General features: G+C 38.9%; 1 protein-coding gene across 1 annotated transcript; it reads right to left on the reverse strand.

Moving 5' to 3' along the window:
* Positions 1 to 442: 442 nt before the first annotated feature.
* Positions 443 to 22,811, reverse strand: ZPLD1 (zona pellucida like domain containing 1). Its single transcript, XM_033005258.1, has 10 exons — positions 22,706 to 22,811; positions 17,235 to 17,455; positions 13,891 to 14,072; positions 12,410 to 12,482; positions 9,180 to 9,277; positions 8,456 to 8,536; positions 7,458 to 7,629; positions 5,933 to 6,041; positions 2,934 to 2,963; positions 443 to 968 (listed from the first exon to the last, which is right to left on the reverse strand). The coding sequence occupies exons 1-10, from the start codon at positions 22,809 to 22,811 to the stop codon at positions 793 to 795; spliced, it is 1,248 nt and encodes a 415-aa protein (XP_032861149.1). The 3' UTR covers positions 443 to 792.
* Positions 22,812 to 23,053: the final 242 nt, after the last annotated feature.

Here is a 23,053-nt window from a genome sequence, read left to right on the forward strand (position 1 = left end):
CAGAATTTGACTGAAGGCTGCAGATGGGGCAATTCTGTGCAGAATTAATTTTCTGCTGAACATTAGTTAGATTTAAAGCTCTCACTAATTCTCACTCAATGATTTTGCTGGAAAAAGTTTTTTCCACCTCAAGAACTGCAGTATTGTTCCCTGGAACAAACTGCAGCTTGCCCTAAACTTTTTGATTCAAAGACACCCAGCAAAATTATGTCCTTCACATGATGTCACCACAATTAAGATATACCTAAGAAAACATTTCAAAATTACTAATCAGCAAAAGTCACTTATTTTAAGGCTCTCGGGGGTTATTTTTAGCCAATATAGATGAAAACAAGTTCCTCCTGAGACATAATTGTTTTTTCAAATTTGTGAAAAATACCATGACAAAATAGAAGTGATCCTTATCTTGGTATATGTTTATGAACTTATGAATGTTTCTGAATGTGTCAGGTTTTGTATAAGAATAGCATACTTGGAAAGGTTATCATCTTCAGCTTTGAGACTTTACTGGGAAGCTGGAGACATGAGTTCTATTGTCAGCACACCAATGGGCATAATGTCATACCGTCTGATCACAAACACAATTGAAATTCTCATAATTTTCTAGGATTGTTACCAATATCACTGCTGCTTACCTACACAACAACATCTAGCAAATCTACAAAGATAGAATAGCTGGAATAGAAGCTGGATACAGCTGGAGTGTTGCCCTAATATTATTTTTTAATGGAATCATATTTCATGGACAAAAAAAGGCAACCCCAAAGAAAAAGTGCAAGTAAATCATCACTTTCAGTTGAAAACTGGGTTTCGGATGCCACTCAAGACTGAACTGCTGGGCCACTTTCTGTGCAGAAGAGTTAGGGAACATACAAAAAAGAAAACGCTTGTGATTCCTAGGATGACAATGCCTGAAATCAGTGCACTGGTGACTGCGTTCAACTGGAAAGGAGGTCCGTTTGGATGAGCTGCAAGAAGAACAGGTAAGATCTGGTTACAATCTCTCAGCAGTGCCAAACACTTGCATCTTTCCATTACAACACCCTATATGCAGAATAATTACAATGAAGGAACTAAAACCATACTTCAGAATGAGCACTTGTCTACTTGGGCAAATCTTATCTAAGTAAACTCTGAAAATAGTCATTAGTTCTTTAAATACCCATCACGCTGGGGGACAGAGACAGTAAGGACACTTCTAAGGCATAATCCCTCATATGCTAGTGACCAACCTTGACCTGTGCTATTTAAGGCAAAACTACCATTGTCTAAGAACTATCAAGGCAGACGTGTAAGAATTTGTGGCCTAATCAAGTTAATGAAAGGATTTCTTCCCTGATATTATTATCCATATCCCAATTCAAAGTATATATAAATCCTCAGCAGGAATATCAGGCATCAAATATCCAAGCTACTCTAAGTTTGTCTGTACACCTTCACAGAAGACTTCTTAACATGTTTATCAATTCTAAGGTAGAAGAGGCAACATATTTACTATTTAGTGTAGCTCAATAGGCTGTTCACAGATCAGTTCCTGGGTAGTAGACCACCCACATCCAGCCTGTACCATCTTTTCCAGAAGGAGGGGGAAAAAAAAACGTTTGAATGGGAGGTGCTACCCAAAGCATCAACGTGTGTTTGTATCAGATCTGTGTTTGCCATTACCAGTGCTGGAGAGTGAGGTGAAATGAGAACGTAACTTCTACATAGGAAACCAGACTGCTCCCTCCAAAACCAGACACCTGCCCTCAACATCTTCAGTCCCTCCCTCCTCACCAAAGCTGAAAAAAGTCAGCTCTGTTGATCAGGTTGCCTTCCTCTTCTCAATGTTGTGCTGTCTTCTGACCTTACCTGTCTTCCCTCCACTACAGTGGTAATCCCACCTCGCTCTACCTCTACACTCTCCACTGGGACAGCAATAGGCACAGGAAAGGCTGTTGCTCTGGGATGGAAAGAGAGGGCTGCTGCTTTCATTGGACGGGAAGGAAAGGTATCAGCCATTAACACAGCAATCTGTGTGCAGCAAATGAAGAATTTGGTTTTTATTATTATTATTTTAATGATATCCATAGATAGGAACACACCAGGGGGTGATTTATTACAGGGAGAATTTTGTTTCCATGCCAGGAAAGAAAAGTAGATGCTTTTATGTGGTCTAAGTTGAGAAAACAAGGGAACAAATAGCATTAGAGTTCAGAGGACAGGATAGGTTGCTTGTGCCACTCATTCCTGTTATGAGCAAGTAAGAGGTGAAATGGTCCAATGGACTGCCTGGTTACCTTAACCATCCTTTCTGACTCACTAGTTACTCCTTGTTACTAGAAGAGAACAGTAACTGACAGGCTGAAACAAGTCCTCCAAGTGAGCAAAGGAGAAGTACCCTAAAACTTAAGAGACCTGATCTCCCCTGCAGCCTTTTTCCTTCACTGGCCTAGCAGACCACAAATTCTATCCAGGCTTCTCCACAGGCAATTTGTGCGGCTAAATGCCAGGAGAACGGGAGCCAAAGCACAGTTCTTCTGACTTTGAGCTGTGAACTGAGATGGACTGCACCATAATAACCATTTTGCTGCTCTACTCCTGCGTGGCATGAGTAAATTTTACTGCTTAAGTCTGATTTTGCAACTGGCAGCTGCAATGTTCCCTCACCCTCATATGTCATAGCATCAGATTTTCATTTCGACTGTATCCTAGGAATTAGAAGTTGCTATGTTGGTGGGGCTGGGTACACAAATTAAACTGAGCATTCCAGATTCACCAACTGCTTTCTTTACAGCATGTCTGTATTGACTCGTTTAAATGACAAAAAGAAAGCCAAAAAGAAAAAAACATTCCAACTCAATACATAGAGCTCAATCAAAATGGTTCATCTCCTCAGTTCTGTTTCACTCATAAACCCTCCTTTATGTTTCTTGGAGTTCTGATTAACTTACCAAGCTGTGAATTGTTCGTTGGCGTCTCATCTGTATAAAATAAAAACAGGATGCGTTATATTTTACAAATACACCTGCCAACCTCCTCCCCTCCTTGCAATACAAAAGCCTAAGTACTAGCTTTATCTTCAAATCACATCAGCTATACTTGCAAAATTGAATAGTAGCTTTTAGCATCTCTGGTAGAAAAAGGACAACAACATTAATTACATGACATTGCTTCATTTTTAATGTGAGCACACTAATATGAAGTTACTTAGTATTCTGTGGCAAAAAAAAAAACCAACACCTTAATGCAGGAATTTCTTAACTGGAAAGGTGGCCAGTTCTGTTCTGTCCCTCAATAAAAGTACAACCATAAGCATAATATTATACACAAGTCCATTCACAGAGCTGTATAGGAAAAAAGTTACCCTGAGCTTTTGAAGAAAAATACATCAATGGCCATAATTGATTATAAAAAAGGCCCTTTCTCCATGCTCATTTTTCTCTTGACAGTTACACAGTGGAAATATATTCAGGGAAACATTTGTATTTTGTCTTCAGTTTTTACTTACCATTGTCCATCTCAGAACTACATTTCTTGTAACTATATTTGACTTTTTTGTGTAACTTGTAAGCATGGCCCATGTATACATTTGTTCTGAGCAGCTGTCTTCCAAGTTTAAGTGAGACATCCATCAAAAGCTACACAATTTCACCTTCACAAGTAGGTACCTGCTTTTTTTTTTTTTATACACAGGGACTAAAATATTTTCTTCTGTGTATGTCTCCTGTAATGACCTATTTCAGATTAACAAACAAGAATAAAGTTTCTCTGAAAAAAAACAAAATTGGAAATAAGAATTCAGAAATATACAGAAGCACCATTACTCATTTGCAGTAGCACAATTTGGTTCCTATCAAGGTAGCTGCATATACAGCTCCGTTACCAGAACAACTGGTGACTAGCACAACGGGGAGACCTGGATGACTTGAGGAGCCTCTGCAGACACCGATGTGCACAGGGGCAGATGCAGCACCGACCCAAATGAGGCAAGAGAGGGGTCGCACACCCATGCAAGATCAGACATAACGCTGGCATGGTGAACTACGTGCAGTAGGCTCGACAAGCTCTGTACAAACATATCTGTACTCAAGCTGGACCAGAGTTGCCCCCAAAAACAGCATAAGCACCTCCGTGCAGCATCACACCAGAGTAAGGTAGCACCACACCCTGGCACTCCTCATCCAAAACCAGGTAGTTTTGTTCAAGTTCTCTCATGACCTTCCTCCTTTTCTTTCCTTGACTGTAAATTCATGAGCCTCACATTTTTAATGAGCTTATTTTCACAATGGGAAGGGACAGTGGGAAGAAATACTAATTCCCTCTTTCTGCTGCAGAAGGAAAAGTGAAGTAGAAAGCAGATTAAGGGACTTAAAATTGCCCAGTGCCACTCAGGAAATTCGTGGAAGAGTTCAGAACTGAATCCCATTTATTTTAGAGTACTTCCCATCAAACCATCCTTCCGTCAGCAGGAATGGGATGCTCGAAAAGTATACTATGGAGATGCAGAAATATGTCTAATGAAAAAGCTTTAGCCACACATCTCAAGTAGAAGACACCTAAAATATTATTTTCCTTCAGCAGCCTTATTCATGTTTTTATGTAAAAAAAAACCTCAACAGTTTTCAAAAAATTATAAAATTGTTTATCCTCTCTTTGAGGTCATTAAACACCCGTGGACAAACCTTTGTTGGCTTTAAGTTATGCAGTATTGAAAGGTAGCTGATGAGGGCAGGTTTTCTAATTGTAAAAATAGCATTGACAGCATTTGAACCGTAAGCTATATTACCTAACCAGGGTTGCTCACATAACAAGCTTTATCTAGTTTCCGTTCTTCGCCAGATGCAGCATTGCTCTAGCATACATGGTTGTTTGATCAAATCTGTCACTCATTTTCTTTTCACTTTTTCTTGATTAATCAGATAGCAGCAACTCTGCATTATACACAGCCCCAACTGAAAAAAAGTACTCATTTTCATTGCAGAAATGCTGCTTATAACCAAGGGTGTTTGTTCTAAAAATGGTCTCTTACTAGACAGTTCGCTATTCTGAAGGGTCAGTTCTCTTTGTATATGTGGGCACAGCCACTTTGCACGTATAGAAGGATTTTATTCTCAAGTGTTTCAACTATTTTTCATGGATAGGATTCAGTCCTGCTCTCAGCTTTCTAAATCTAAGACTGTTGAAATCAGTTGCTTAACTGCAACCACTTATAAATATCTGTAAACAGAATTTCTTAAACTTTTTCAAGTATTTTAGTTTCATTATTTTGTCAACAGCAGTCACATAAATTCTTTTCAAAGGCTGAAGTTTGCATTTAAAGATGCTTTTTAAAAAAAAAAAAATAAATAAACAAAACAACAACTTTGGCAATAAAAATGGAAATCATGGAATTCGACCCTGGATTTAAAGGAGTAAGATTTTTGGCCCACTTTCTTCAGAATGTACAATGTGTTTTTCTTTCTTCTTTCTCATAGCTGAAGGCTAAGTATATCATCTATTAATTTTATGCAACACTTAGATAAAAGCCCACAGGTGAAGTTGGAAGAAATGGTGACTAGAAAGTGACAGTGAATATTCATTAGCTGTCCAAATTAAATTACAACACTGAACACAGTATCTTAAATTCCATTTTCTTCAGTGAAATCTGACCAAAAAAAAAAAAAAAAAAAAAAGTCAACCCACCCAGTTTGGGCTTCTATAATGGCCTTATATGCATAAGAGTATCCCACAGTAATTTTACTGGGGTAGAGAGAAAACATGTGAGAGTCAAACAGGAACATTAGCTCAGAATTTCTACCAAAGACTAACAGTAGGGAAAAAAAAATAACCAGCAAGCTCATGGAGAAACCACCCTTTCTCTAAGTCACTTCAAATCTATATTAAACTGCAAAACATTTCCCCAGGTTTCTGAAATTCCTGAAGTCCACAGAAAAAGTTTGCTCATTCCTACCACTCCTCGTAATGATGGGGCCAGCAGAGATTACAGCATTGCCAGAGGTGCTCTGAGGGCTCCAAGTTGTCCTCCCACCAGTGTCTCTTCTTTCTCTGTTACCGCAAATCTAAGCGATTAATCAAAACAATCACAGTTTCAGAGTGGAATGGAATTATTGCCCTTCTGTGCTTCCTGCTTTAATGCAAACTCTTTTATAAGCAAAACTACAACTCTGATTTTATTTCTTAGTATGCATTAAATTACTTTGCAATAAAACCAGCTGCAATATTCCCTAGAAGTCTATCTTATAAATGCCTGGCTTCCTGTTGTATTTTGCCTCACTTCGTTTACAGCACTACATTGCTGTTGTGTACAAGATCCATCTTATAGTATATTAAATTTTCAATAGTTAATTTCCCAAAGCTTTGTTTACAGACAGTTTTCACCAACAAATAGGTTTTGCTTGACTAGGGATAGACAACATGCTGCAATCCCTCTTCTAGCAAGCTTCTTGAGTTAAAGTTTGCACATTCTGCACACAGTTCTAAATAGCAATGACCCACATTAAAACAATCCCTAGCACTCTATCATCTGGAATCCACCTTTAACACATCTCTAACTTATCATCTACCTTAATCTTGGGTACTCAAGTATGCTTCAGCCAAGAGCATTTCTTTAATTTCAACTTCTTGTGAAAGAACTTCAAAAATCTCAGAACATAAATTCAATAGAAACAATGAATTATTTAAAAGCGTAACATAAAAGTATAAAATAATGTAGAAATGCCAGAGGTATACTGAACTGATAGCATTTTTAAATTCTAATTGGAAAGTCATCCGGTAGGAAATGATACTGCATTATGAAGACATCACAGAATATTCTGTGTTTATACGTTTATTTAAATGTTTCAATTTCTGAAATATATTTGTTCTTTCTGACACTCCTAAAATTAATTAATTTTTGCACTGACACAATTTCATGAACTTCAGCAAAACAGCAATTTCCAAACTAAAAGGGAGGTGGTAATAAACTATAGGGGATGTAGTATTTTTTTTTTTTTCACTATTAGAAACTTTTTCAAATTTTCCTTCTCAGTGTAATGGCACTTACTATAGCTTTAAGATTTCCATAAATTCTATTCTAAAATATTTCTACTAATCCACTGTGATTGTGGATACCTTGTTTCTTAGATGCCATACTAAGAATATCAGCTCTGAAGTTGTCTCAGAGTTGTTACTTAAAAAAAAAAAAAAAAAAATTAAGGACCAAAAGGCAATGAGGTCATTTCTCATGTGTTCAACGACCTGTGTTTTGCAGGTCTAGTATTGCTCTATCTCTGGGTGACCATATTCCTTGCCCTATTCTTCATCAGTTGTTTAACGTTCATTTGGACATTAAAAAAAAAAACATTTTACTTCAGACTTTACAAGTCACCTTCATTCTGTGCCATCCAAACCTTCATAGCATTTGTATGCAGAATAGCTCCAGCATGCCTATTTTATAACCAGATAATTAACAGCAACTTCCATTCACTGAAACTTACTGGCACAAGAAAGGGACAGTCATCTGCTCTGCACAGCTTTGTTACGCAGTGAAGGAAGACCGTAGACATCTTCTGGTTCTTGTGCTTCACAAAGCGAAACACCTCAAAGGAAAACCGGCCCATTTGGCTCTTGCCATTTTCAATTATAGTTGTCTGCGGGTCCTTGTCACAGCTAGTTTTTGTAGAGAAGATTAAAACTAGGATGAGCAGCTATATTAGCATTTTGAAGCCCTTAGCTGAGAATAAGATAAATTAAGCAGAAAGTTCAGTGCTTTAGCTCCTTGGAAAAGAACACAGCGCCCTAATGTGCAACACGGGCAGCCACAATCTGCCTGTTAGGCTGCACAGTCCTGTGCTGAAATACATTCCTATGTTTTGTTTTGCAACATCACAGCTACAGCCAAGGTGCCATTTAATTCCAGCGCCCAAAGAAATCTGAGATCTGAAGCAAAAAGTAATCAGGTATGCTAACCGGCATAGACAGGTAACTCCAAATGAAGACGGTATCTCTCCAGCAACCATCACTGGTAAGATTTATTCTGAGATACTGCCAAGATGTTTTTCAAAGTTCCAATTCAAATAAATGTTATTGCTGGGAGTAGAAGAAGGAGCACCTATTTATCTTTAATCATTTTCTTAACTGTTTTCCTGAACTGGAGTCTATGATGTTTTATATCACTGTCATTCACTACAAGGGTACCTGAGGTAAAATAAAGGCCAGTTTAGCCATTCAGTTTGGGTGTTTATGGTATCTCTAACAGAGTCATTTTGGATATATGTTTCTCTGCCTTCCTAATTCTTACAACTTTGTGCTTGCTTCTATGTTTACGGTCACAAACATGATAAGTCCTGGCATGTTATCTGTAAGCCTAGCCCTCGGTCCTCCCTGCTAATATTGCTTAGACTTTCCAGGCAGTTTAGAACACCACTACTGGAAAGATTTATAACTGTTTTTTAAAGGAAAGACCCACCAAACACTGGATTTGCACAGGACCCACCTGAAAAAAAGATCATATCGAAGATCATCGTTAGGATTACCAGATGGTGTGGTGTAACAGTAGTCCATCAAAACATTCCACCTGCACAGGGAGAAAAGTGATAGATGAGAGGAACTGGCAATTTAAGGCTAGAGGTGGAGAGTGAGATAAGATTAAAAGACAGTACAGGCAAGCATACAAACTGATAATGCAGGATGTTACATTGAAGCTGAGTTACTGTATTTAACAGGTCACGTACAAGTCATCCTGCATTCCCAGTACATTGTCTGTTTCTTCTCACTACTTACAAAATGAATCAGCACAGCGTAGCAGCAGAATTGTATAAATCAAATCACTTGATTTCATGCAATTCAACCACCATACTAAGACATGCTGTATACCTCCTCTCAGAACTCATGGCCACACAGGACTAGAAATCAAAACCATCCTAATTTTGAAAGCCCCAGAGTTTCTCACCTGATCTTACAGAGGCCTTTTCTTAAATAACAGCAATAGAGCATTTAAAGTATAACTCAGGAAAACTTCCATGAGGACAGCAGCAAAATATGCATTCACCATCAAGGACATGATACTCTCCAGCTGAGGGCAGCGATTATCAAACACCAGCCATTATTTTGACATACAAAAGATATAAGGAAAGACAGTTACTTCTAAATTAGAAAAAAAAAAGCAACACCGAGAGCTAAACAGCAAGCAAGACAAGAAATAATATCCTTTGTGGTACCTGCCATCAAGGTTGGTTGCTCTTACAGCTGCATATATTTTGGTTTTCAAAGGTAAACCTGTACTTGGAATAAGGAGCTGCTGGCTGTAGGTTGAATCCTGAAAAACAAACACTGCCTCAGTGTACCAGAAATCCCACTGTAACAACCCATCTGCATCCCCAGACTGAGTTCCCATCTAATTTTTCTGAACTTTCTATATAGGACAGTCATTTACTTTGTCCTCCATAAGGGAAGATACAAAAAGGAGTGTCAGAGCATTTGCCTACAAGTTTGTCTGTAAGGATCAACACTTGACCGGCCTTATCCTATGCAACTATCTTGGGGAATCTATTTATGATTTTATGAAGTGGTTGGATTGGTGATTAAAGAAAAGGTATTGACACTTCAGTAAGTCTTCCAGCACCTACAGGCAAACATAACAGCTACTGTGGTTTTCTAAAGGAGGACCTTAACTGGGTTGTCACAGCATACCCCTTCCGAGGAAAGGTTAAGGTTATTAGATTTAGTGGAGATAGCAATGCCACCAGGTTTTATGTATCTTAAGCTGTACTCTGAGAGAACAGATACATTCCATTATGCAAAGTGTAGTTACTATGGAAGCTGGCTTGCTGAAGACTACAAGTAACAAACTTTTTCATTTAAATTCTAACATTTTTAAAAAGCTGTTTCAAGAAGTCTGTATATAACGTAAAAGTTGGGAATTCACTGTATACTACTACATGGATATAGCCATCCTATTGCTTTCTTGTTCAAAGGCTAAACCACTAACCTCACTTTGGCAACAAATCCATGAAATAGATCTGAGTGACAGACATTAATTCAGTATATCAAAGCGCACGTACTGGTAACATCACCTATGTCAAATAGGTTGCTAATCCAGAAAGGACAAGGACTCGGCATGCTGAGACCTCTTGTGAGAGGTCGAAACACTCATTACATAAGAAAAGTTTTGTAAAACAGAATTTTGACCAGGTTTAGTGTGGCAGGCAAGACCAAGAGCAGCAGCTGACAGCAACAAGAAGGATTAAGCACAAAAATAATGTATTTTTTCCAAAAGGAACAATGCCTAAATTCACAGCATGCCCAATACTGAAGGCCTCTGATGCTGCAGAGATTGGGAGGTACACATGCACACTCACAGATCATCTCTGCAACATACAGAGAGCAAGTCCTTGAAGATCCATTCAAGTGAGGTCAAGTAAGTTTGCCTTCTTTAAAATGAATTTTACATTTCTCCAATATGTAGTTCTGTCACATTTTGTAACTGATTAAAAAGTCTACAGCAAGTCCCTCACTATTACATTCCATAGCTGTTCTTTTTTTCTGAAATAATAGTTTTTATTCTTCTAGACAGACACTTACAAGGAAGGCCTAAAAGCACATAGCCAGTTAGACTCTATGCAAGCCCATTAAACATTTTGCTATTAAACGCTGAGTCTGTCATATTAGTTCCTCTTGTCTGTCCTAACGATTACACGTGCTAACGCCACAAAGTAAGTGTAAACACTGTAAACACCACCTTGTGAGGGAAGATGGAGGTGAGCTGAGAAGATGAAGTCAATGTTAGGAAATGACACTACAGCTAGACTTTGAAAGTACGGCTGCTCACAGACAAGAGCCACATCGGTACGCGACCCCTCACCAATACCAAGGGTAGCTAGGGACCTCAAGGTCCCTCCCAAAACCAGGACTCTAGCAGGGACCGAGTGAGCCCACAAGACAAGGGTGTCCCAAGCAGCACTCCCAGGCAGACGGCAGGCAACGCGCACACTGTCTGTGCGCACGCCCGGCCCCGGGATGTGAACCAGGAGGGCTTACCCATCACTTGAATCTGCCAGCCTTAGCAGTAGTACCCATGCTAGTGTTGCTCACTCGAGTAATACGACTGAAATCAGAAGGATAAAACACCACTGTTCGTGGTCAACTTGCAAACTTACTGGGGTAAGGAGGATAACGGTCATCTTGGCATGCAGTATTTAAGGAAAAAATGTGCTCTGTACAAGTATCAACAGCATTTATACCTGACTGTTTGCAGAACTGGGCCCTGGAAAGGCGGCAAACATGGTGGTCAATGCTTGTCCAGAGACATCTGGCTACCCTCACCCTGCCCCATCTTTTTGGTCACAGGTTTATTTAAAAATGAGAGAAGTATAATCTTCATTTTAACAGATCATAGGTTGCTATTTGGAGCTCTGCTTTGTCTAACAAACATGATTTTTTTTTTAAGCACGCCGTTGGAAAATGTCCTGTTACAATATTTATAGCTCATTATGTTCAAACCATAAAGCATTGACTTTTAAATCAGTTGCATGAATTATAACTCAACATCATGATGGCATGAATAATAATGCAAAAAAATTGGATTCATAATTTACAAAAATGATGCTTGATAGATTGAAAAATTGATATTTAAATCAGGTATTTAAAATGTATGAATAAAAGTTTTAATCAACACAAAAATATCATTTCAGGGATTAATGTTAAGTAGAAATCCGTGTATTTTTCATGTTTTACTGTCACCATCCATATTTACATAGTAAAAGCTTTTACAATAATGCATATTCAAGTGAAATTATCTAAAACATATGGAAGAAGTGTTAGTTGAAAGCTGTTAAAATTATTAACCCTTAAAATCTTGAAAGTCCTCACAATGAGGCAACAAGTGCAGTAGGCTACAGATTTGGAACAATTCCCATATCCATTACTAGAATTACAGATGATCAAAACACTCTGATGAGGCTTGAACATAAAAATACCCCAGCAAAAGTGCCACAGTCTATTGCTAGGGGAACAGGTCTGGAATATTTTTACAGAATTCTACAGAGCATTCTCTGTATCCGTACAATTTACCTATACATATACACACATACACATAATAAATGCAAATGCAAGTATGCACTCTGGCGTATGATTGTTATTACTACAACCTCCTAGTCATGTAGCACTACAACTCAAAAGCCAGAGCTGTGAACTGAGGAGCTGTATAAATATAGGACAAAAAGACTGTGTATGTCCTCAGAGACCAGCCATATAAATACACAACAAGCGCAAGGACCAGGGAACTCAGAGATGAAAGATGCCCAGATAAAAGGCCTTGTCCATGGGAGGAGTGGGAAGGGAATAGCAAATGATGAAGAGGACTCTCCAATTTGCTCTGCTAATCCATCTCGTACCCACATAGTGCAGAGATTAATTTAGTCCAGGCCATACTATTTTGTTGTATACTCACATTGTAAAGCAACAAATTCAAAGTGCTGATAAATGTACCATTGTTCTCTCTTACAGAAATAGCAGCTGATGACCTAGAACAGAACCAGAAACAAAACAAAACAAAAAAAAAATCATGAAGAAAGCGATCTTATTTTTCTGTTTACATACATCAGTGTTTTTATCATTAAAAACCTCAATGAGTCATATCACAAGGAGTTAATTTATGTATTTGGGTTATAAACTTCAGAAATAGGAATTTATAGTGGAAACACTGACAGAACCTTAAGTATGCAGAAAGTAATGAATACTGTTGAAAACATGAATCAGGAAAATAATTAGCAGACACAAAGTGACAAAAAGGAACCCACTTTTCATGATGTACAAGGTTTACTCATGGAAATATTTTCTCTTGAGCTCTATATTCCATGCACAGATACAGGTGGGGTGATGAGTTGATTGAGAGCAGCCCCGAGGAGAAGGACTTGGGGGTATCAGTGGATGGAAAACTGTCTGTGAGCCAGCAATGTGCACTCACAGCCCAGAAAGCCAACCGTGTCCTGGGCTGCAGCAAGAGCAGTGTGGCCAGCAGGTCGAGGGAGGGGATTCTCCCCCTCTACTCTGCTCTTGTGAGACCCCACCTGCAGTGCTGTGTCCAGCTCTGGGGCCCCCAACATCAGAAGGACACGGACCTGCTCGAGTGGGTCCAGAGGAGGCCACGAAGATGCTCAGGGGGCTGGAGCAGCTCCCCTGTGAGGCCAGGCTGAGAGAGTTGGGGTTGTTCAGCCTGGAGAAGAGAAGGCTCCGGGGAGACCTTATAGGGGCCTGCCAGTGCTCACAGGGGGCTACAGGGAAGGTGGGGAGGGACTCTTTGTCAGGGAGTGGAGTGATAGGATGAGGGGTAATGGTTTTAAGCTGAAAGAGGGGATATTTAGATTAGCTATAAGGAAGGAATTCTTCCCTGTGAGGGTGGTGAGGCACTGGCCCAGGGTGCCCAGAGCAGCTGTGGCTGCCCCCTCCCTGGAAGGGTTCAAGGCCGGGTTGGACGGGGCTGGGAGCACCCTGGGCTGGGGGAAGGTGTCCCTGCCCGGGGCAGGGGGGTTGGAACAGGATGGTCTTTAAGGTTCCTTCCAAGCCAAACCATCCTATGATATTAACATGATTACAAATTATTTCATGGAGAATTCACTTTTTTTTTTTCTGCTACCATTTTGTCATCAGAACACCTGAATTTTAAGTGCATTTTTACATTACCCAAGGCTCTCTTCATACAGGCAGCTTTTCATAAACTGTTACCTCGTACAATAAATCTATAGAATCTTCCTTTCCTTTGCATCACTTCTTTCAGTGCTTTTTCCTTTCCCTTTACTCTTGCACAGCTAAAAATTATGTTGACAACACTCTTTGGCATGCATATATTTAGGTGTACATGCATATATACACAAACATATAGGCTTAAACAAACATGAGAATGAACCACATCGAAACAAAAAGCACACTTACGAAGCAAGCTGGGTATTGTTAACCAAGTACTCCAGTGGATAGCTACAGCTAAATTTGTAGAGAAGCCCAGGCAAATAGCTGATAATTGTTGGTGGGTCTGGCGTATCAATATAGCCTGAAACATTACCTATCTGTACCAGTGAGGTATTTCCATAAGCATTGATACCTCGAGCTGAGGATACCTATTGAGGGAGACAGGAAACGACTATTATCAGAAAGTTAACTGGAACAAAAATTACCTAAGGACACTGATGCTTTAGTCCATTATTTACCCAGAGATATCTTCAGAAATCCTCTGAAAATTAATTTAGTTTCATAGCACGTTCCCTGTGTTCTAATTTTCACCTTCCCGAAATCATGCATATACAGTCCACAAGCAATATCCCTGTCCTTAAAACATAGACTTGAGCAACATTTGAATAAACCAATGAGTCCTGGAAGCTTTTTTTTTTTTGTAGGTACTTTTATTCTGAGTATTCCCAATGAATTCTCATGACTTACAGAGAAAATTTCCTTCAGCTTTCCCATTACAGCTAAAAAATATTAGCTTAAAATGAGCTTCCATATGCAATAATAAAGCCAATACACAAGCAATTTCATTCACAGAAACAATACTCTGACACACTTGAGCTTTGTTTTTGACACATCAAAACCAATGTAATTTATAAGCAGATACAATTCAAATAGCTGAACTTTGAGTCTGTATTTGTTTACATTATACATCTGTAAATCTAAATTCTAAACTATGTGCAAAGAAACAGCATCAGAAATGTAAGAGCTGAAAAATAATACAACCTTAATGCCAATGCAACCTTAATTCAGTCCCTGGACACGTGCTGTCCTGTGCTGCTGAGGCTCACAGTGCGCAGAGACAGCAATAACACGCAGCTCTGCAGAAAACTGAAGGACATTCTTTCCTCCTGGTAGCAGCCCACCCCCATGCCATCTATAGCTACTGATCTGAGTAAGGGGGTGGTTGAAAACAGCAGGTAAGTGTCACAAATTACTGTCTCAGTAGGCACATACACAATAAGGCAAATTAACATGGCACTGGACCTCCACTGTAATATTTATTTTGTGCAACTGTATTAGAAAAACAGATGCTTTCAATAGCTTTAGAATACACAATTTCTTAAAAAGATATTTCATTATGGCAGAATCATCCTTGCACATGAGTTGTAACATTTTGTACCAAGTTGAACAGGATACACAGCAGGTATTCGATTTCTTTGGCTACAGAAAAAAACAACTAGAAGACAGATGCAGCCATGCACTTTGCCAACAGTATACCTAATCATTTGCTATATGACAGAAAAATTATGAAAATCAAGTTTCCTAGGATCTATTCCTTGCCTAAAAAACATAGGCTAGAGCACTAAGGTAGTATAGCCAATGACACCTCTGTTACCACCCAAAAATAAAAAGTTGCATCTGCCATATTACAGACAGACCTGGGGTTTACCTGAGTTCTACCTGAACTGCTGTCTTTCCTTTACTTTTATTGTAAATGAGTTTGAAGGTATTTGCTGTGAAACACAGCCAAGAAACACATGGGATAGTACTACTCTGGTGTAGGGAACAGGATAGGAAATGCCCCCTGCTCCTTTATCCTCTTTGTTTGTGGCACAGCATGCATAAACTGAGAGAGGAGAAGGGGAACTTCTGGTTATATTTTTAGCAGCTGCTACTTTGTCTTTTTATCCTATGCAGCCTTGTGGGGGACTTCATGGGGAGCTCCAGTTATTTGGACTTACTAGACTGCTTTTTGTTTGGTTGGTTGGTTTTTGGGTTTGGGTTTTGTTTTTTTGTTTGTTTGTTTGTTTTTGTTGTGTTTTTGTTGTTTTTTTTTTTTTTTTTTTTTTTTAAATCAAGCTCTTACAATTATAATCAAGTAGCAAGTTCAGTGAGTTTACAATGTGACTGACTTCAGGGGAATAGGAAGAAGTTGCTTCCTGGCAAATTCTTCTACTGCAAGTCATAGATGTGCTACATCTTTTCAGGGGAAATGGAAAATGAGAATCTTGAACTTGCTGAACTGGTTTTTGTTACAATTTTAAAAGAAATCCTCATGCAAACAGGTCATAAGGCATATCAAACATTTCAGCCCGGTTTCACAAAATTATTAGCAACAAAACAGGAGGTTTGTTGTAAAAATTGACAGGTACCATCAAGTGCAAGTACAAATTCCAGATAGAATAGAAGCCTTAAAAATAATACATTTTAAACTTGGTTTTGTAAGTTAATCCTAGATAATTCAATATAAATCATCACTGCTTGTACAGTGCGATATACACACAAACCATACAACTCTCCTCTCCCTTGGTTTAGAATATTTGAGACCTGATTTCCCACTCTCTCCCTTCAAAGTAAGATAGTTTCACTGAAGAAAATGAAATTATACTGGTACAAGACAGACTTCAGAGTCAGCTCCTGGATCAGATACTGATTCCAAAAACTCACACACAGCTAAGGATTAGATTTAGTCATTAGCGGTACAAAGACATGCATTATCCATACATGAAACAGCAACATAAAATGTAGACACTGAAGTCACACCACCAGACAAAACAGCAAGACACCATTGCACCGAGTGACCATACACTAAGAGGTCAAAGCTGAACATACAAATCTGAAATTCAGTCCCACATCCTGACTTTTTTGCCATGAATTGAATGCATAAGTTCGCCATTCTTTTTGTGTGCGTGTCAAACATTCAAAATTTGCTTGAAAACTCCAGTTTGTTGCCAGGCATATTGTTCCATATTGAACTGAGATCTTCCAAGAGGGTTCAACACCTCATGGCACAGCTAGCAGAGGTGTTTACTGTGGATTGGACCCTCTGGCCAGACTGTCTCCCCTGTGACATTCAGCCTGAAGTCACTGCCTTATCACAGAACATGTAAGATCAGTCAACAAGCCCCTCTCATACGAGAGCACAGAAGCAGGCACCCAGGCTATAACTCTCCTCTGTCTGACCCACTCTTAAAAATACTTTCCTTTAATTTTCCAAGTGGGTATTTGAAAGGTGTCAGCAAAATTTATGGCATGTTCAGCAAGTGTTTTAGAAATGGCTTGGGAAAGTCTAATTTTTCCACTGGAAAAAACAAAAATTAAAAATATACTTTCTAATCAGAGGACAAATGTGTGTCCCACTACATTTTCTCATTAGTAATCAAGACTATAAATTACTGACTTTCTCTGGTTTTCTTTGATGTATGCAATATATTGCTAACTGGGCAAGACAAAGTAAACATTATCTATAAGAGAGAAAATACTGTCAAGGACATTCACTTGATCTTATGCATAAACAGCCACACTACAAGTTCACTTGGACTTTGTCTTACCACTAAAGTGTTTCCACAGGATTCCAAAGTACTCAGATTGATAATGAAAATGACCACTGCTGGAAAGGTGTTGTTATTGATGAAACCCCTGCAATGGGCATCCCCATGTTTCCCATTCAGTGCCAGATCTGTCTCAGAGTAACCAGAGAAAAGAACTGTGCAAAAATTTATCTTCATAGTAATTGTCTGTACTCCACAGAAAACATTGATATCTCGTTCAGCTGCAAGAAAAATACAGGGAAAGACATTGTAAGAAGATGTATTTCAACTAATCACCATATAATTATTGTAGCAGTTTGTCTAGTGTTGTAACTTCTGATTGAATCAATTTTTAGACCCCAGTCACAAAAAAAATATTGGAATATAAAGGCCAGCATTGCATTAATCTGAAGAACAGATTTGACTATACAACTCCACTAAAGAAAAAACAAGAATTAATATAGTAACGTAGCCTACTATGCAAAAAAAAACATTATTCTAAAATTCCCCAGCAAATCATTTAGTAGCACATTCATAAACGGAAGCACTGCAATGGAGTGGAAAACAGCAAATGGTTAAATATTTGGAGTCTGATTAAACAGCCCTCTTCTGGAACAGAAATTTCCAGCAATTTTGAGAAACTCAGGAGGCTGAGCTCTGCCTTTCAGCTTAGTCCGGCATGGAAGTCCGGTGCTTTTGTCTGAGGTTGTCTGAAGTCCACTTTGTATGAGACCGCAGTCTCAGGCTGTGCAGACTTTGAAGTATGACCAACAGTGTATCAGAGCAATTTATTATGATATCTTTAAAGTTGGAGGTTTTTTTAAGAACCATCAACTTTAGTTTTAATGAAAAAATCAGTTGGCTTTTGAAAGGCAATGATCGATACTACAAAGCATCTTGCAATCTTTCATTCTGTACATTATGACAATACAAAAGACCTAGAAAACAGCAATTGTTACAACTGATCAATTTTTGAACAACAGCAAAAATACTTCTCGAACGAATCTGACCTTTTACTTGAAAGTTCTGAAGATTTTTATGTACGTGAATGGAAAAGCATCAGGTTAGGACATAGGCACAAGCAACAGTTTGCTTTGCTTTAGAGCTATAACATAGATTTTCAATAGGTCTTCTCTGCCTGTAGATGATTGGGGGGGTCTATTTTGGTTTTATCCCTTAGTGCTTTACAAAAAAAACCATACTGCATCGTGTTAAACACTGACATTACTCCTTTATATATCAACTCATTTATTACATCTGCTTAAAGATTAAGTGCTATTAAAAATTGCAAAACAACTTCAGTCAATACTATACCATTAAGCCTGTTGAAATGAATTGTTTCACTGCATTGTCACAACAGAGAGGAAATGAAATCTCCATTACAATGAACTAACTCTTCCCCCCATGGTACAGGAGCACAAGCAGTTTAATTTAGACAGCTTTAATGGTGGCTTTAAAGCCAAAACAATCAAGTGCAGGAAATAACAGGCTAAACTCAGTCCTGAGCTAATGTGGTGATAAATGTTACCTACTGGGTGTAAATTTGGGCAGAAAGGTACTGGTGGTAAGACAGGAGTTGAAGTGACTTAGCATGAAATTCTGCTAGTTTGTACATATAGATAAATCCACTAATATAACATACAAAGATCAAGCAGCAGCATGCCTTGGTTTTTACTACATGAGGACTGTTGTGATCCATTTAATGGGTATACTAATGTAGGGGGAACTGTACAAAAAGACAAATGGTAAAGTGCGCCTTTACACTTACTTGGACCAATACACAAACAGTCAGATTGTAGCAAATTGCAAGATATAATATATAGTCGCTCAGTTAATTTTATAACTAACTTCAAGCCTTTTAAAAAGCCGGATATTACTTTACCTGTTAAGGTACCATTACAGCTTGCAAAATTCTCATTTGACACTAAGGGAAATGAGACCATACAGTACAAAAACCACCTTCGTGCCATACAGGAAGATAAACAACCTTCCCAGACTGAACCTTTTCTGCCCACTATTTTACAAGGAAGAATTGTTGCCAAGTTAGTCCACTCTGGAATTAAAACAACATTATTTGTTTGGAAATTAATCTGAAGCCAGGTACAAACAGATCTAATGCCACTTTAGATGATAAACATCTAGTTCATTTCTTGTGAATTTAGAAAGGTAAATATTATTCCTATATATGTATAAGTTTAAATAAAAAAATATTGCATTCCTGCAGTAAAAGCTTATGGTTTACTGAGTAAGAGAGGAGGAATGGTTTGAAGGTTAGGTCACCCAGATGATGGGGCCTTAAATATAATGACCCCTTTGTCACTGAGTTTCCACAGAGGCAAACCACTTGGCTTACTTCTGACTCAAATCACACAAGCTGCCTATAGTCAACAGTACTCACAGGGGTGTCACACAAAACAGAGTAAAATTCAAGAGGTGCATAGATACTACAGTAACAGAGACCATCTTGAATCAAGGACAGACTCTTGGCAACTTGAGCCAAACGCTGACAGCTCCACTGCCCGCTTCGGCTCTGGAACCCTTCTACATGTTGCCAAGACTCACCCCACCAGAGCAGGAAGCAAAAAACCTGCAGAGGACAAGAGTTTGCCACAGAACACTGTTGACAAAAGCCATTCCAGCAGAATAGGCATGCGAAGACACTTTTAGTTCAAAACCAGCTTCTCTGCATGAGCCTTCTCTTTCATCAGATCACTGCTTTGATAGTGAATTAACAATGCATAGCGTATGTGAAAAAGATGCAATATTTTCTTAGCTTCTACTAAGTTCTCAGCATGTACTTACAGCAAGAGCCCCCTGAAACAAAACTGTGTGTTTCCAATCTGAAGACAGCCCAACTGCTATGGCTCCATCCCCCAAAAGCTATGCTTTACTGCAATGCAGAAGTAAAGCTTTTTTCCTTTGGTTAACTCTCTGAAGGATGGCAGGATCTAACCTTATTAGATACTCTGTAGAGCACGTGTAGTTTCTGGTATAAAAAGCCACAGAACTTTCAGTCTACCAAATACGGGCTTTTTCCTTCATCCCTGCTGGCTATTGCATACCTACATTCTAAAACAAACCTGCAAACTACAGGAACAGAAGTCCTGCCTGATTATTTATCATCCTCTTTATGCAGCACCATCCCTATGCAAGAAGTCACCTAAGCAATGAATGACAGAAGCACAAACAAATGAAAAATGGATGAGCTCCAAGGTTCCTTCAGGAAAGCATAACTTTTCATCTTTGCCGAAGACAACTTCTGTTCTTCACAACATTTAAAGAAAAAAAGCAGACAACTTCAAAGTGCAATGGCTTCTCTGGTATCTGCACACCACAGACCTCAGCAAGCAAGTCTATTCTCACACCATGTTTGGAATTTCAACTGACAACAATGAAGATCTCTTGTGTGGAATAAATAAGGAACAGAAAGAAAGTCTATCCATAACCAGGCCCTGCGAGCAGTATCTCAACCTGGAGAGACACTTGCTTTGAAATGTTCTCCTTCTTGACTTCTCTCTCTCTCACCATCCCCTTACATTTGAGCTCTGAAGGCAGCAAGGCCAGCACCCTCAGGGCCACAGCCTGAGCCAGGTGCTGGGGAAGCAAGCACACCAAGAGTCAGCCCCTTCTCGCTGCAGAGGCTCTCTCATCTGTCCTCTGAGGTTCTCAAACCCAGAAAACAGAGCTCCAGCAGCCTCACTCAGCTCCACTAGCCCCAGCGCATTACATAGCAGTCCCTTCTGCATACTGAAAATAATACCTGTAAAATTCAGGGACAAAAGGATTTTCTGTTTTTTCTCTCCATGTCAAATGCACAACTAACAAGCAGAATTATTTTTCTTTCCTAGCTCTCAAAATCAGCACTAAGACTCTAGATTAAGTTCCAGCCTTTGAATCTTTACTGCCTGAGACCACAAGCAAGGAAGTGCAGAACTCCACTCTCAGCTCCTATGGGCAATGTGGAGTGAGTAGAGTTTACTTAAAAAAAAAAAAAAATCTGTTTACTTGTAACCTAAACAGATTTTCTCCTTAGTCCCTGAGATTTGGCAGATGTGGAATCTGATATGACCCTTCTTTATGAGGCAGAATTGCAAGGCCCCTAAATACACACAGTAAGAGCTGGATTCAATTCATGGGTATCACATTGCAAATATAAAACCTTGGCACAGGGCTGGTACAAAAAATGACCAGAGAAAAAATTTTAAAAGCACCGAAAGGAATCTAAACTTCTCTCTAGCTGTTGCAATCCTCTCAATAAGCCTGAAACAGAAAAACAATTACATGAAAAGGAACGAAAGGTAGATCTGAGGCAGGTGGGCACAATTCACGCACACTTTCGAGGCAAGCCTGTAAAACTTTTACCTAAGGGGAGGAACATAGAAGTAGTTTGTGAAATACTCAGTTAAACAGTGATTTTTATCAGGGATGGAGACAACATAGTTGATCTTCTTTGCATGTCTTCTCTGCTCTTCGTATTCACATTGATTAAATGAAAAAGGATCAAACCCACTGTTGGTCTTTATGCCAACAAAGCACCTAGCACTGTGGTCGTAACACAGGAAACAATAAACAGACTGCAGGCTTTCTGCTGACTTAAGTTTAATAAGAGATGATCCTTCCTGAAAAAAAATCAAAACTATTATTATTCAGAAAGCAGCAACACTGGAAGGTATTACAGCATAGTATTATACTGAGAGTTCAACCCTGTACTGTTCAATTCAACTGGTACCTCAGAAACACAAGGTGTGAGCAAGGCAGTAGTCACAGCCTTTATTACTATTATTCTGTCCCAGAAACAGCTGAGGCGGGAAGGATAAGCAATGTAACAGAGACTAAAAGCATTCTTTAGCTGAGTAAACCCTGATACACATGTCACTAAGACTGAAATGACATTTTTGTTTCTCCTTGTATTAGAAGCTTCAGACATCTGATGTCCCCAAAATGACTTAATTCCCATTTTCTCACAGAGGCATGAGCGTACATCATAGATATGTCCCATTGCTTCACCTGCCCATAACTGAGCACTTAATGTTGAAGAGAGGCACTAAATTTTGTCATTAACTTAATTTTGCTCAAGAACAGATATATATTTATTTATTTCACTAAAAGGACATATTCTTTTACCCAGATAAAACATGACAGAAAACCCAGTTAGAAGTTTCAGAATTTTCAATCTATAGAGAACATTTACAACAACATGACCTCTGATGAATTTATTGGACGGAGCTCTGGAAAGTGCAGGTCAAACCCCACTGATGTGAGGGGAGTTGTATTCATTACTACAAGACTGAATTTGACCCATTGTGCAATTAAGAAGAAAGTAAAGTGCAAAATTAGAGGAGCTTGTTGTCACTGAGATAGTTAACGCTCACTTAATGTGGAATTCTATCCCCAGGCTTCAGACAGATTTAAAGCTCTGTATTTAAAAATAAGCACTGCTTTGAACCAAGACAATAAAGAAGCCATTAGAAAAAAGTCTATTAAACACTTACCAGGAAACCTGCTATGGAGGTTAGCATCACAGTTGTATCCATTGAACTGAGCAGTCACTGAAAGCACTTTAATTGTCAGCAGGAGCAGTAACCATACCTGTTCCATTGCAAAACCTAGCAAAACATTAGGTGGTTATTACACACATCTGTTCATTGCGTTAAAGATGCTTACTGCAGACATTTAACCACTCGGGAGGTGATGGTCTCCAGCAAAGGAACTGGGGATAAAGCTCACAAGCTTATGGAAAAGACGCCACAGGCAGCAGGGCCCATTTCTCTACTTCTGAGTAATGTGTAATTTCTATTAACTTCTACAGCTTTTAATCATAACATGGCAAAAAAAGGTAC

Source organism: Tyto alba, unplaced genomic scaffold, assembly GCF_018691265.1.
Source record: "Tyto alba isolate M040663 unplaced genomic scaffold, T.alba_DEE_v4.0 Super-Scaffold_14, whole genome shotgun sequence".
In the NCBI taxonomy this organism is placed as follows: Eukaryota; Metazoa; Chordata; class Aves; order Strigiformes; family Tytonidae; genus Tyto; species Tyto alba.